This window comes from Bufo bufo, chromosome 5, assembly GCF_905171765.1.
Source record: "Bufo bufo chromosome 5, aBufBuf1.1, whole genome shotgun sequence".
Taxonomy (NCBI): domain Eukaryota; kingdom Metazoa; phylum Chordata; class Amphibia; order Anura; family Bufonidae; genus Bufo; species Bufo bufo.
Window position 1 is genome coordinate 78,857,658 of NC_053393.1, and position 14,282 is coordinate 78,871,939.

Sequence of the window (14,282 nt, forward strand, 5' to 3'; positions counted from 1 at the left end):
CACTCGCATTTTGTGCGGATCCGTCCAGATAATACAACCGCATGCATCCATTCAGAACGGATCCGTTTGTATTATCTTTAACACAGCCAAGACGGATCCGTCTTAAACACCATTGAAAGTCAATGGAGGACGGATCCGTTTTCTATTGTGCCAGTGAAAACGGATCCGTCCCCATTGACTTACATTGTGCGCCAGGATGGATCCGTTTGGCTTAGTGTCATCAGACGGACACCAAAACGCTGCAAGCAACGTTTTGGTATCCGCCTCCAGAGCAGAATGGAGACTGACCGGAGGCAAACTGATGCATTCTGAGCGGATCCTTTTCCATTCAGAATGCATTAGAATACAAACTAATCCGTTTTGAACCGCTTGTGAGAGCGAGTGTGAAAGTAGACTAAGCCAGTTTTCCTTTACATCAGTTTGAAAAATTTCCCCCATTGGGTATGTTAGTGAAAACGACCAATTTTGACAGAATTTACTAACATGTACTGACAGCCCCTTGACTTGTGTAGTGGAAAGCAGGCATTGGACAAGTAATATTTTACCCTGCTCTATCCTTTGTTCCTTAGATGAGGTGTCTGTGAATCACTTATCTTGTTTTTTCATTTTGAAACAACAAGCACATTTGACTAGCCTGCCGGATCTGTGAATACAGGATGCAACTGTGCACTGCCGAGATACCTGTCCGGCCCCATTCACCATAGCGGGGACTCAGCTGATACCCGGTAAATATGGCGAGAAGCGGCCAAAAGAAAACTGCTGCATGCAGCAGTATTTGTCCGGCCGCTCCTCAGCATATTTGCCGGTTTGCCAGGATCACCACCGCTCCCCATTATAGTGATCGGGGCTGGGTGGCATCTCGGCAGCACATGGTATTCATTTATCCTGCTGGATCTGTTTACCGTAACTTAGATTGTGAGCCCCACTGAGATAGCTTGATGCTAATGTCTGTAAAGTGCTGCGGAATACAGGAGCGCAATAAAAATACATAAAATAAAAAATAAAAATGTGAAAGAGGCCTTAGGCTTCATGCTCATGTCCTTGTCCCTATTGCAGTTTGCAGACAATGGATATGCAAAATACTGATACCCTCCGGGAGCATTCCGCACCTTTCTCACCCCCATCAATAGAAATGGCTATTCTCGTCCGCCATACGGACCAGAATAGGACACGTTTTATAATTTTCGGAATGACCACCCAAAAGGAGGGGCTCATTGTGCAATCTGCAAAAAAATTCAGATAGCGCACAGACATAAAAAATATGGTTGTGTGCATGAAGCCTAAGCTGAATGTGCGTGTCTATGGGGTGAATGGGTAAAAGCTGTGGGACGCAAAACCCAAAATTAGGGTAGCTTCACACCTCCATTTAATCCATCAAGTAGGCTGCTCCAGCAGAAAACAGTCTGCCGAAATTCACCGGTTCAGGCCTAGCCTGATACTGCCTTTCATCACCATTAACTATAATGGGATCTGGCAAGGATTCAGCCACTTTCTGGCTTTAAAAACGTTGCATATCTGGCCAAAAACCAGCACTAATGACAGAGTGGCCGGTTTTCAATGGATCGGGCCACTGTGGTTGACTATAATGGCCATTGTGGTTGACTATAATGGGATCTGGACACACTATAGCGTTAGGGCTAGTTTTTGACCGATGCAAATTTGGCATTTCGCCAGAAAGCAGCAGAATCTGCACAGGATCCCATTATCGCCAACAGGTTCCAGTGGTGAACGCCAGTATCCGGCTAGGCTGGAGCCGGTGAACTCCATCAGGTTGTTCTCTGCTGGAATAGCCTGCAGGATCAGTTAAACGGAGGTGTGATCCTACACTAAGTTATCTTTTACCCAATCTGTCCGATCGGTTAGACAGAGGTATGAACCTGCTGTCCTTACGCATGTAGCTAACATTCACACTGCACGACCCAAATGCACTCATACTGCAGATTAGGTGTAGGATGCGGTAAAGAAACTGAACTGATCTGTTATACCTTTAGGAATAATCATGTAAAAACTATGAATGCAAAAAAAATAAAAATAATCACAAAAAAGTATAAAAAAAAATCAAACCATAAATCGGCTGAAGAAATGGGAGGTCACCAGTACACTCAAATGCATGAGTCCAAACATTTTCTCACGATTCTGTTTACTTGAATGTCACGTTCAGAACGCATTGTGTTAGTTAAAAAAACAACGAGCCGAGAGCCGCAGCATTGCGACTACTTAGCATGGAATGTGTGCGTAGGACACCACAGCACAATCACTGCTCTTTTGATTTATGTCCGAAATAAAGTTAGGATTTTCACTGTTAACTCGAAACATACCACCTGAGGGATTCCATAACAGTTCATAAAAAGTCTTTCTTTTTTCATAATAAAAAGAAAAAAAATTGCAAAAAAATAATAAAAAAAACACAAGATACAACAGCCTGTGTTAAAAATGCTCTAAAAAAGGCATAAGAGAAAACCATGTGTAGCATCATATGTATGCTGTGAGAGGGAGGGATGTACAACCCAAAAGTGCAAATAAAGCAGGTGGTATCATTTCGAGGAGTGACTCAGAGTTTAATGGCATTACCAGGTTATTCTAGCAGACTAATTCTTGCTAACTGCATGACTTCAATGGAGCTCTCAGCGCTCACGCTGACTTCGATTTAGTTCAAGTGCCATTTGATGCATTTCATCTGGAGTTTTATTCACTTCAAGCTACACTTCATTTATGCAGGCTGCTGCTCTGCTCATTTATTTTTCTACTTTATTACTCATGCGTTGCTATTGTTGAGTTTACATAACGGACATGCGCAGGGCGCTGTTTAGGTTTACAGTGGAGGTGTTGGTGCTGCTGACAGACACAGAACACGGTGAGGAGACAGATACGAGGAGAAGAAGTGTCAAAAGTTCCACAAGTCAGCCTGCTCAACCTCAAGTCAGATTATCTTGTTTCTAGGTACTGGTGGGCGAGAAAAATGACCTAATGCTTACTTAACTATGCACCAAATATATACCTATATTTTTCGCTTTATAAGACGCACTTTTCATACCAAAGGTGCGGGGAGATTTCAGTGCGTCTTATAAAGCGAATACTTATGAGCGATTTCATTGTGGAAGCAATCGTTAGCATGCAGTAGGTGCAGGGAGCGGTGAGTGTAGCCCTGCTAGCGCTGGTTGTACTCACCGCTCCCTAATCTTCTTCCAGGCACCAAGCTGTGCTGTGTCCTGTGTAAATAGGCACACACTATGACCTGACGTTGTGCGACATAAGGTCATAGTGCAGTGGATCGGCAGAAGACCAGGGAGCAGTGAATGCAGGAAGAGCGCGCTGGATCAGCAGAGCGGTGTCGCCATCTGGAGCAGGAGAGGTAAGTTGTTTTATTTATCTTATTGCCTGATCTAAGGTCAGATAAAGATTGGCGGTCTGACTGTGGAGGGTCTCATCTAAGGTCTGAAGTGTGATAAAGATTGGGGTCTGATTGGCAGTCCAATCTGTGGTTTGATAAAGATTGGGTGTCTGATCTGAGATCTAATAAAGATTGGGGGTTTAATTGAGCACTCTGATCTGAAGTCTGATGCAGATTGGGGTTCTGATCTTAGAAAAAATATTTTTTTCTTATTTTCTTCCTCTAAAACCTAGGTGTGTCTTATGATCATGTGCATCTTATAAAGTGGAAAATACGGTACCTACCAAACAGGTTGTCTCAGCTTTACTAAGTGATGGCCTATCCCCAGGTAGGCCATTACTAGCTGATCGACAGGGGTCTGACAATCTGCACCCTCACCGATGGACTGTTCAGGTGTAGCCCCATTGTTGGAAGTCAGCAACAGAACTACACTGCACCATCAACCTAGACAGTGTTGTCTACTACAAGGCTGACGGTGTTGTGTAGTTCTAGCACTGGAGCTACGTTCGAACAGTTGATCGGTAGGGGTGATGAATCCCCACCGATCAGCTAGTGATGGCCTATCCTAAGGACAGGTCATTACTTAGTAAAGCCTAGACAACCCCTTTAATATATGTATTGTTTCGTTAACTTGATGTACATGTACTCTGATCAGCCATAACATCGAAACCACCCATCTAATATTGTGTTGGTCCCCATCTTGCTCTAAAAACAGCTCGTCCACACACAGAGTCCTGTGGTATCTGGCACCAAATGATGAACAGTAGATGCTTTAAGTCCTGTAAGTTGAAAGGAGTGGCCTCCGTGGACTTGATTGGATTGAGATCTGGGAAATTTGGAGGTCAAGTCAACACCTTAAAGAGTAACTAAACCTTTAAAAATTTTAATAAGATGTTCCTAATGCCCTAATTAAATGTTTTGTAATATACTTTATTAATTAATTTTGTATTTTTAATAGACTTTTCCCTCCCTAAAACGCACCATTCCTTGTGCGCTTAAAATTCAGTTCTCTGTACACTGCTGACCGCTCAGGGACATCTTACAAAAATTTTACACAAAGGTTTAGTTACGGTAGTCTTTAAACTCTGCCATGTTCCTCCAACCATTTCTGAACAATTTTTGCAGTGTGGCAGGGGCATTATCCTGTTGAAAGAGACCACTTCCATTAGTGAATACCACTTCCAAGAAGGAATGTACTTGGTCTATAATACCATCTACGTGTCAAAGTAACAGCCACATGAATCCCAGGACCCAAGCTTTCCCCCCATCCGAACAATGTCCAGAGCATCACACTCCCCACGTTGGCTTTTCTTCTTCCCAAAGTGCATCCTGGAGCCATCTATTCTTCAGGTAAGTAACGTAGGTTGACTGGGGCATCCACATGATGTAAGAAATTATTTATTAGATCAGGCCACCTTTCTTCCATTACTCCATGGTCCAGTTCTTATGATTCAATACCCCTTTTAGGTACTTTTGGTGGGTCAGGGGTCAGAGTGGGCACTCTGAACAGTTTGTGTCTATGCAGATCTGTATGTAGCAAGCTGTGGTGCCCTATGATACTTTTCTATCACACCCAGCATTATAGAGCAGGAGGAGCTGAGCAGATTGATAAATAATTTTGAAAAAATAGATTCAGTAGAACTTGTATTTTATTCATCTACATCCCTGTTCTTTCTATGCTTAGGAGTCCAGTGGGCGGGCATAAATCGTGATTAACAGTCGTCTTCATCACTGTCAATCACTGCTCAGACCACCCACTGGACTCCTAAGCACTTAAAGAGCAGGGATTGTAACAGTTATAACAGACTGCCTGCATATCAGCCATCATGTTTAAAGGCTCACCACTCATAATAAATTAGATGCAGCTCCTGCAGTCCATGCAACTAAACTGAAATCTATGGCGGCCCCTAAATGGCGCCAGAAAACTTATGTAAAAGAAGGTAAATATGACGGGTCCGCTGGCCCTGTCCTTCCCTAGCTATGCCTCCTTCTTTCTAAAGTTTTAAGGGAGGTGGCGAAACAGCACTTGCACAAAAAGTTTTCTGCAAGTTGTGTTTAAAAAGTCACAAACAAAAAGTTTGCAACTTTCTTATGGCAGTGACAGCTCTGACCAATTAGATTTTTCAAAGTATGTCAGGTGACGTGATCAATCAATCAACTGCTTAAAAATAAGAGTGAACAAGCGCATAAACCCCTCATGAGCAGTGATGACCAACCATTTTGTTATAATACAGTCCTGATCAAAAGTTTAAGGCCACTTGAAAAATGGCAAAAAATCATATGTAGCATGGCTGGATCTTAACAAGGTTCCAAGTAGAGCTTCAACATGCAACAAGAAGAAATGGGAGTGAGACAAAACATTTTTTGAGCATTCAATTTAATGAAAACAACGAATAAACTGAAACAGGCTGTTTTTCAGCTGATCAAAAGTTTAGGACCACACCTCCAAAAAACTCCTAAACCCCCCCAAAACCGAAATACAACTTTCAAACATGAACTCAGTAATGAGTAGCTCCGCCGTTATTGTTTATCACTTCCAAAATTCGTTTCGGCATGCTTGATGCAAGCGTTTCCATGATGTGAGTGGGAACATTTCTCCAAGTGGTGAAGACGGCCGCACGAAGGCCATCTACTGTCTGGAACTGTGTTGTCCATTTTAATAAAAACTTCCCTTGCCATCCATCCCCAAAGGTTCTCAATTGGATTTAGATCAGGGGAACACGCAGGATGGGCCAAAAGAGTGATGTTATTCTCCTGGAAGAAGTCCCTCGTCCTGCGGCCATTGTGTACTGTAGCGTTGTCCTGTTGAAAAACCCAGTTGTTACCACACAGACGAGGGCTCTCAGTCGTGAGGAATGCTCTCTGCAACATCTGGACATAGCCAGCGGCCGTTTGACGCCCCTGCACTTCCTGAAGCTCCATTGGACCATCAAGGTTAAATTTTTTCTCATCAGAGAATAAAACTTTCTTCCACCTTTGAATGTCCCATGTTTGGTGCTCTCTTGCAAAGTCCAAACGAGCAGTTCTGTGGCGTTCAAGGAGACGAGGTCTTTGAAGCCGTTTTTTGTTTTTGAAGCCCTTCAGTCTCAGATGCCGTCTGATGGTTATGGGGCTGCAGTCAGCACCAGTAGGGCCTTAATTTGGGTCGAGGATCGTCCAGTGTCTTGACGGACAGCCAATTGGATCCTCTGGCTCAGTGCTGATGAAATTATTTTGGGTCTTCCACTTGACTTTTTGTTCTAGCGATGGCGCGCTTTGAGAGACCCTGCTTATGCAGTTCAACAACCCGACCACGTTCAAAAAGGGAGAGTTTTTTTTGCCTTTGCCATCACAACGTGTGACTACCTGACAGAAAATGACAATGAATCCACATCTTTGCACAGATTTGGCCTTTTAAAGGCATGTGGTCCTAAAATTTGGATCAGCTGAAAAACAGCCTGTTTCAGTTTAATCGTTATTTTCAATTAATTGAATGCTCAAAAAATGTTTTGTCTCACTCTCATTTCTTCTTGTTGTATGTTGAAGCTCTACTTGGAACCTTGTTAAGATCCAACAATGTAAAATATGATTTTTTGCCATTTTTCAAGTGGTCTTAAACTTTTGATCAGGACTGTATATAGGTCAAAATTAGGACAGCTGCAGTGTGAGTTACTGGAAGGAAACCAAAGAAAAGTCTCATCATAAGATTCTATAATGATTGTAGTGCACTGTTGTACATTTGGCACACAAATCCTCCTCCTGTGTGTTCTGATGCCTCCCTCTCCCCAGCTGTCAATGATGTAATGAAGTATGCAAAAAGGACACTCAAGTCTATGCAAGTGCTTAAAGATATAGTTGTATATGCACTGAACCTAATTTCAGCGGTTATTACACAACAATGGGCTACAGCTGCTGTACAAAGGTAGGCTACAACAAATTTATCAAGATATCAATGACCTGATCATAAATACTGTGCCTATAAAGTCTTGAAATTAAAGGGGTATTCTTGGGGGAAATAATTGTAATAAAAAAAAAAAGGGGTGATAGTGGGTTAAAATAACAAATCAAAATCTCACAGATTTGCAGCTACTGCTGATTGGCTGTTGCTCTGGTACTTGCTCCTCTCCACTTCCTAGTCTTGCTCTGGTCCCTGCTCCCCTCTACGTCCTAGCCTTTCTCTGGTCCCTGCTCCTCTCCACTTGCTAGCCTTGCCCTGGTCCCTGCTCCTCTCCACTTCCTAGCCTTGCTCTGGTACCTGCTCCTCTACACTTCCTAGCCTTGCTCTGGTACCTGCTCCTCTCCACTTGCTAGCCTTGTTCTGTTCCTTGCTCCTCTCCACTTCCTAGCCTTGCTCTGGTACCTGCTCCTCTCCACTTGCTAGCCTTGTTCTGTTCCTTGCTCCTCTCCACTTCCTAGCCTTGCTCTGGTACCTGCTCCTCTCCATTTCCTAACCTTGCTCAGGTACCTACTCCTCTCCACTTCCTAGCCATGCTCTGGTACCTGCTCCTCTCCACTTCCTAGCCTTGCTCTGGCACCTCTTCCTCTCGACTTCCTGGTCTAGGGCTAAACATGCTGGAAATGGCTTGGACTGCTAAACCCTGGCCACAGCCACTAAGTGGCTGAGTGCCAAAAGTGTTAAGCCCAAGACCAGGAATTAAAGAGTGGTAACTGGAAACAGCAATGGAAGTGAATTGATGTGGGTAGTATGAACGGTTTGTTATTTTAACCTACTCTGACCCGAGCTGAACCCAGACATACCCTTTTTTTCATTCTCATGCTCCGATGCGCTCCCGTGCCCTGCACTAAATCACGCAGGGACGGGCTTTTTTGTTTTCAATAACACACTGCCGGGTGGTAACTTTCGCCCGGCAGGGTCTTCGGTGATGTCACCGGCTCTGAGGGGCGAGCTTTAGCTCTGCCCTAGCCGTTTTACTGGCTAGGGCAGAGCTAAATCCCGCCCATCAGTGCCGGTGACGTCACCGGGGTTCCTGTCAGCCCCATGGAGAGCCCCGGTACGTCACCGGAACTCCTAAAAATGCCTTTGCCCTGCGCAATTTAGCGCAGGGCAATGGAGAGCATTGGAGCATGAACTGCTCCGATGCTCATGTCAGGGGGGGTTGCCGGGGTGAAAATGGAGGGATGTCCGGGTTCAGCTCTGAACCCGGAAAACCCCTTTAACTTATTTCTTCGGAATACCCCTTTAAATCAAAAGTGTCGCACAAACAACAATATTGGTACATGACCTTTATAAAAACCTTCAAGATTAACTCTCTATGATATCTGCATTGCTTTCAAGTCAGAGGAATGTACCATGTTCTAAGTAAACAGGGAGAAGTAGTGTAAAAAACAACTCACAAGACAATCTTGAAACAACACTCAACAAAAGTTTCTGAGCTCCTACTGAGATGATCAGGTCTTCAGTCATGGTCTAGGCAGTATATCAACCGAATTAAAACATTAACCCTTTCCTGACTGAGCCATTTTCCATTTTTGTGTTTTTCACTCCTTGCCTTCCCGGAGCCATAACTTTTTGTTATTTTTATTTTCACATAGACGTATGAGCGCTTGTTTTTTGCAAGACAAGCTGAACTTTTCAATAGCTCCATTTAATATTGCATAAGATGTAGTAGGAAGGTGGAAAAAAATTCCAAATGGGGTGGAATTGGAAAAAGAACACAATTCTGCCAGTTTTATGGGTTTTGTTTTTATGATGTTCCCTATGTGGTAAAACTGACCTGTGCTCTTCATTCCCTTGGTCGGTACAATTACAGCATTAGCACACATATAGTTTTCTCAAAACTGGGAAAAAAAACGTAAAAATACCATTTTGGAGTGTGTATGACTTTTTGATCACTTTTTATTTAATTTTTTGGGGGGACGCGAAGCGATGAAAAAATGCTGAATCAGCAATCCCCCCCCCGTTACGGCATTCACCATTCGGGATAAATATGTTTATATTTTAATTATACGGGCATGATTTAAATTTTTTTACAGTTTATTTTTAATATGGGATGAACTAAATTTTTATAGAGATTTATTTTAAATATTTTTTCACTTATGTTAAATCCCCTTAGGGGACTTGAACATGTAATTATTATCGCTTTTACCACATTACAATTGCAGTCTATGGAAGATTCATTATGTTCCTATAGAAACTATCGTTGTAGTGGCTTCGGATCCTTCAGAGGGACCGAGGCTACCACAACGAACGGCTCCTCCGATCACAGTGCCAGGAAAGCCGCCTCAGATGCCATGATCAAAATTGACCACAGCATCTGAGAGTTTACATGTCTGCGATCATTGTTATTGTCAATCGTAGACATTAACTCCAGGTGTCTGCAGTGTGAAACAGCAGAAACCCACCAGCTATGGCATCAGGTCCGCTCAGGAGCTGGCTCCATCTTTAAAGACCCAACTTCCGCCGTACAGCAGCAATCTGGAAAGGGTTAAACAGGTGCATGAATATTTAAACTCACAGTGTAAACAAGTCGGAGCAAGAAACAGTATTCTAATGGGAAAAGGGGCAGTCAAGCTCCGCAGGGACTCTTGTTGACCTGATAGCTAGAACAGCCACCCTTAACTTTGAGGTTTTCTGATTTGCTTATTTACTATATCCTTGTGCTTGGCAGGTTGACGACCGGATTAAATGGATTGAATGGCCTAAAAACCGCACTTTCAAATATCCTCTCAAGGAATATTATATTTATGGAATGAGTTCCCCATTAAGAATTTCACCAACAAGCCAGAGGAGAGCATCTCCCTCTCTGGAGGACACAGCCTGGCCATTATTTCAATAGGTACTGTGCAATGCTTCATTTCCCCAGTAGGGGCGCTGTAGGACAACTGCACATTTGCTCAAAGGTTTTTATGCAGATTATAGCTGATCACTTGGTTTCCAGCAGTAGAACTCTCGCTGGTTAATTTATTTTGGTGGGAATTCTTCTGTTAAAATGGGATTGTCCTATGTGGATAACTCTGTTACGGTTAAAGGGGAATTCTGACTGTAAAAATGCTAATTCTTTATAAAAATGAAAAGTTATAGAATATTCAAATGTTGTCTCAAAGGACATAAATCTGTTCTGGTGATGAACACGCATTACAAGAACGAGATCTGATAACATGTACTATGACAAAGAAAAAATGTGGAGGATTGAGTCAGCACAACCTGTATGTAGGTGCACATCACTATGGCGAAATACATATACAAACGGAAAATACAAATGTGATAGCACTCTGCATCCAGCATTCTGCCCTGCCTCCATGCTGGATGAGGCATTGGTGTACATTTTGGCCAAAGCGTAATAAGCCACTCACCGCGTCAAGGTCGTCTCATTTGAGTGGTTCCTAACACTAGTTCCTACCTGTTTATGGGCCATGACAGCCACACAAAGTCCAGGGAATGCAGGTCAGCATGCACGCCAAGCACACACTGCTTTTAACCCCGTCCGGTGCCATTACAGCTTTCATCGGATCCAGGGATGCAAGTACCAACATGCACGCTGAGCCCACCATATACTTCTCCTGGAGCCAAATGGCTACTGGTAGGTTCTATATAAGCAGACTCAGTTTTATACTGACTTTAAAACCAGCCTCCAGGACAGATTGACTGGTCAGGTGTGCATGACTGCATGGAGATCGCCACGCCTCCAATATATACTACGACCTTGACGTGGTGAGTGGCTTATTACGCTTTGGCCAAAATGTACACCAATGTCTCATCCAGCATGGAGGCAGGGCAGAATGCTGGATGCAGAGTGCTATCACATTTGTATTTTCCGTTTGTATATGTACTATGACAAGTTGTGCAGCTGTGCGTCCATCACACCACCAGGACAGATTTTTATTCCACTGGATATAAATGGAGTTTCCTACTGAATGGCAGCAGCAGGCATAAGGAATCAATGCAGAAAATACTATGAACATTTGTATAATTTCATTATACAAAAAATAACCTTTCGTTTCTGAATTTGGAATACCTTTTAATATTTTCTACATCAAAAATAAGAAAGACTAGAGAGAACAGTTTAAATGAGAGTGGAAACCGCTACCGGATAACAATGGAAGGTATTGGGGATGTCTACACATAGGGGGGGAATTTATCAAGCCCTACAGTCCAGAAATCTGGCTTCAAAGAGTCACATAAATAGGACTTTGAGAATTTTTGGGCTTATTTGTGTATAACTGTTGGGACATTTAGCATTTTTACACCACACCCTCTGGTTTTAAAAAGTAGGTATAACTAGCTATGTCAAAGGGGTTCTGTCATCAGATGTGTCACAATAAAACAGTCTCACCTGAGATATGTGCGCTTGACAGTTGAACATCATGGTCTTGGTCCCAACTTTCTAGTTGGCCACTTTCTTGAGAAAACGGATGTTTTATAATAGGCAAGCGAGCCTCTGGGAGCAATGAGGGCAGTGCTGTTGCACCTTGTTGCTCCCAGAGGCTCCGCTTTCTGTCCTTTATGCCGCATCCCCACCACTGACTGACAGGACCAGGCAGTAGGAACGTACGTGCAATGTATCTGATGACAGAACCCCGTTTAACATATACAAATAACGTATATGTTAAACGTACGCCTCAGACTGTTGACATACAGTGGCATCCGTTCACCATAGAGTTCCATTGTAAAAAAAAAAATGTATATATTTTTTTACTATTATAAATAGTACTATTATATGGTGTGCTGAGTTTTTTGTATCCTTTTTTCTAACGTATACGTCAAACGGAGGCATAAAACGTGATGTGAACCCACCCTAAGGGCTCATGCACACGACTGTATGCCCTCCAAGACATACGGTCCGTGAGCGTGCCATATGTCCCGGACTGGCATACATCGCGCGCACGGGAGCGCACAGCATCACAGGTTACTATGATACTGTGCGCATCTGGCAGCCCACTGGACTATTGTCCTGCACTCATATGATCATATGAGTGCAGGACAATAGTCCCGCGAGCGGCCCAATGCGCACAGTATCATAGTAACCTGTGATGCTGTGCGCTCCCGTGCGCACGATGTATGCCACTCCGGGACATGTGGCCCGATCAAGGACCGTATGTCTCGGAGGGCATAAGGTCGGGTGCATGAGCCCAAAGATAGACATTACAAAAAATGCATATAGGGTAATGTGACCCCTGCATGTAGGGTCTAGCACAATAACCATGAACAAGGTTATGGAGAAGCAGCAGGTAGTGCCATGTTGACTACTGGATCCATTATAATATTGTCACATTACACTAAAGAATACTTTGCACAAGCTATATTGTGTAATTCTTGTATAAAACACAGGACACTGATGATGGATAGAAAAAAAAAAGCGGTAGTCTGGAAAAAGGCCAGATGGTTATCATATCCTTTTTATTTCTATGGTTCTGGTTCAAAGTTCACGTCTGTGTTCAAACACTTGCATGTAACATTGAATCTCAAGTACAGAGTCTTTTCTTGCCAAAATATATAAAAGCTGCAGAGGAAACCAGAACCTCAATATTATCTGCTGTCCTTCTTTTATCTAGAAAGCCAGCAACATTAGGGAGTCTGAAAGAGGAGAAAACAGCTCGTATCAGGAATCACAGTGGGAGTCATTAAGGCCTCATGCTCATGGCTGTTGATCGGCCATTTCGAGCATTGGGCAACATCCATGTGGATTCTGCACTACTTTTGTACTAGGGAAAGGTGTTGGTCCCAGAGCTCGACCCTGCATCTATCAGACCTATATGGAGCATCTTGTGGATATGCATTAAATTAGATAAGTAAGGGTACTTTCACACTTGCGGCAGAGGATTCCGGCAGGCAGTTCAGTCGCAATCTGGACGCAAACTAATGGCATTTGTCATGCATTGAAATACCGGATCCGTCTCTCCGGTGTCATCTGGAAAAACTGATTCGGTATTAATTTTTCTTTGCATTTTTAAAAGGTCTGCGCATGCGCAGACCGGAAAGCCGGATCCGTTTTGCAGCAACACTTAATGCCAGACCCGGCACTAATACACTTTTTTTATTTATTTATTAATCTTTACTATTTTTCCAAATTTCATACATCTTCAACAATCACTTCGATAGTATTGCATTATAAAACAGCATATACACCATTGACATATTGCCCTCCCGCGTTTCCCTGCTGCTAGAAAAAAAATAAAAAAAAATTTAATTACACACACACACACACATACATACATACATACATACATACATATATACATATATACAACTTCCTTCCCTCTCTTTAGTTTCCCTCTTCCTCCCCGCTGAGGGTCAGCTGCCAAGTACACTGGGACCATCCCAGGAGGAAGTGGACTGTTGCTAAACCACAGCGAAGTCCACATCCCAGTATAGGGATTAAAGGGTGAATACCAGGGAAATGCCAGAATAACACCCTTAGGGTTTGGCCCAACATCAAGCCAGTTGCTTGGCACAGTGGTTCCACACTTCCACTGATCTGTCTTGATTGGTAACAGTGGATCCGTAACATTAACATTGCAAAGTTGAAAGAAATTCAGAAAATGCACAAAGACTTACCAGGACTGAGGAAGCCTAAGCAGTTTCCCATACAAAGCCGTGCTAAAGGCAGGTATCATTGGGACAGAGGGGCAGTAGATTCCTTTGTTGTCCAGGTAAGTGAGCCCAGCTTGGAACCCGAACACCTGTAATAATGATCATAATTACATATTATCTACATTTGTAGGTATATAGGCCATCACAATCCAGCAACAGTGACATGTCTATATGTCTGCAACGGTGAATGAATGAAAAAAAATAAAAAAAATACTTGGTTGGCTGCCAATTATGACTTGGCTCTTAGCTTCACAAAAAGGAGTGAAAGAAAAAAACCCAATCTGCACTTTTATATATTTACTGCCCTAAAACGTTATTCAACCGCATTTCATTTTCAGTAATGAAATATCCCCTTTAAGA

General features: G+C 43.0%; 1 protein-coding gene across 5 annotated transcripts in view; it reads right to left on the reverse strand.

Moving 5' to 3' along the window:
• Window positions 1–14,282, reverse strand: part of VPS13B (vacuolar protein sorting 13 homolog B) — a 1,020,896-nt gene that overhangs the window by 831,718 nt on the left and 174,896 nt on the right. For all 5 annotated transcript variants that reach the window (XM_040432419.1, XM_040432415.1, XM_040432418.1 and 2 more), the window contains exon 16: window positions 13,887–14,011. In XM_040432419.1, coding sequence (XP_040288353.1) covers window positions 13,887–14,011 — 125 coding nt within the window. The remainder of the gene's footprint in view (window positions 1–13,886; window positions 14,012–14,282) is intronic.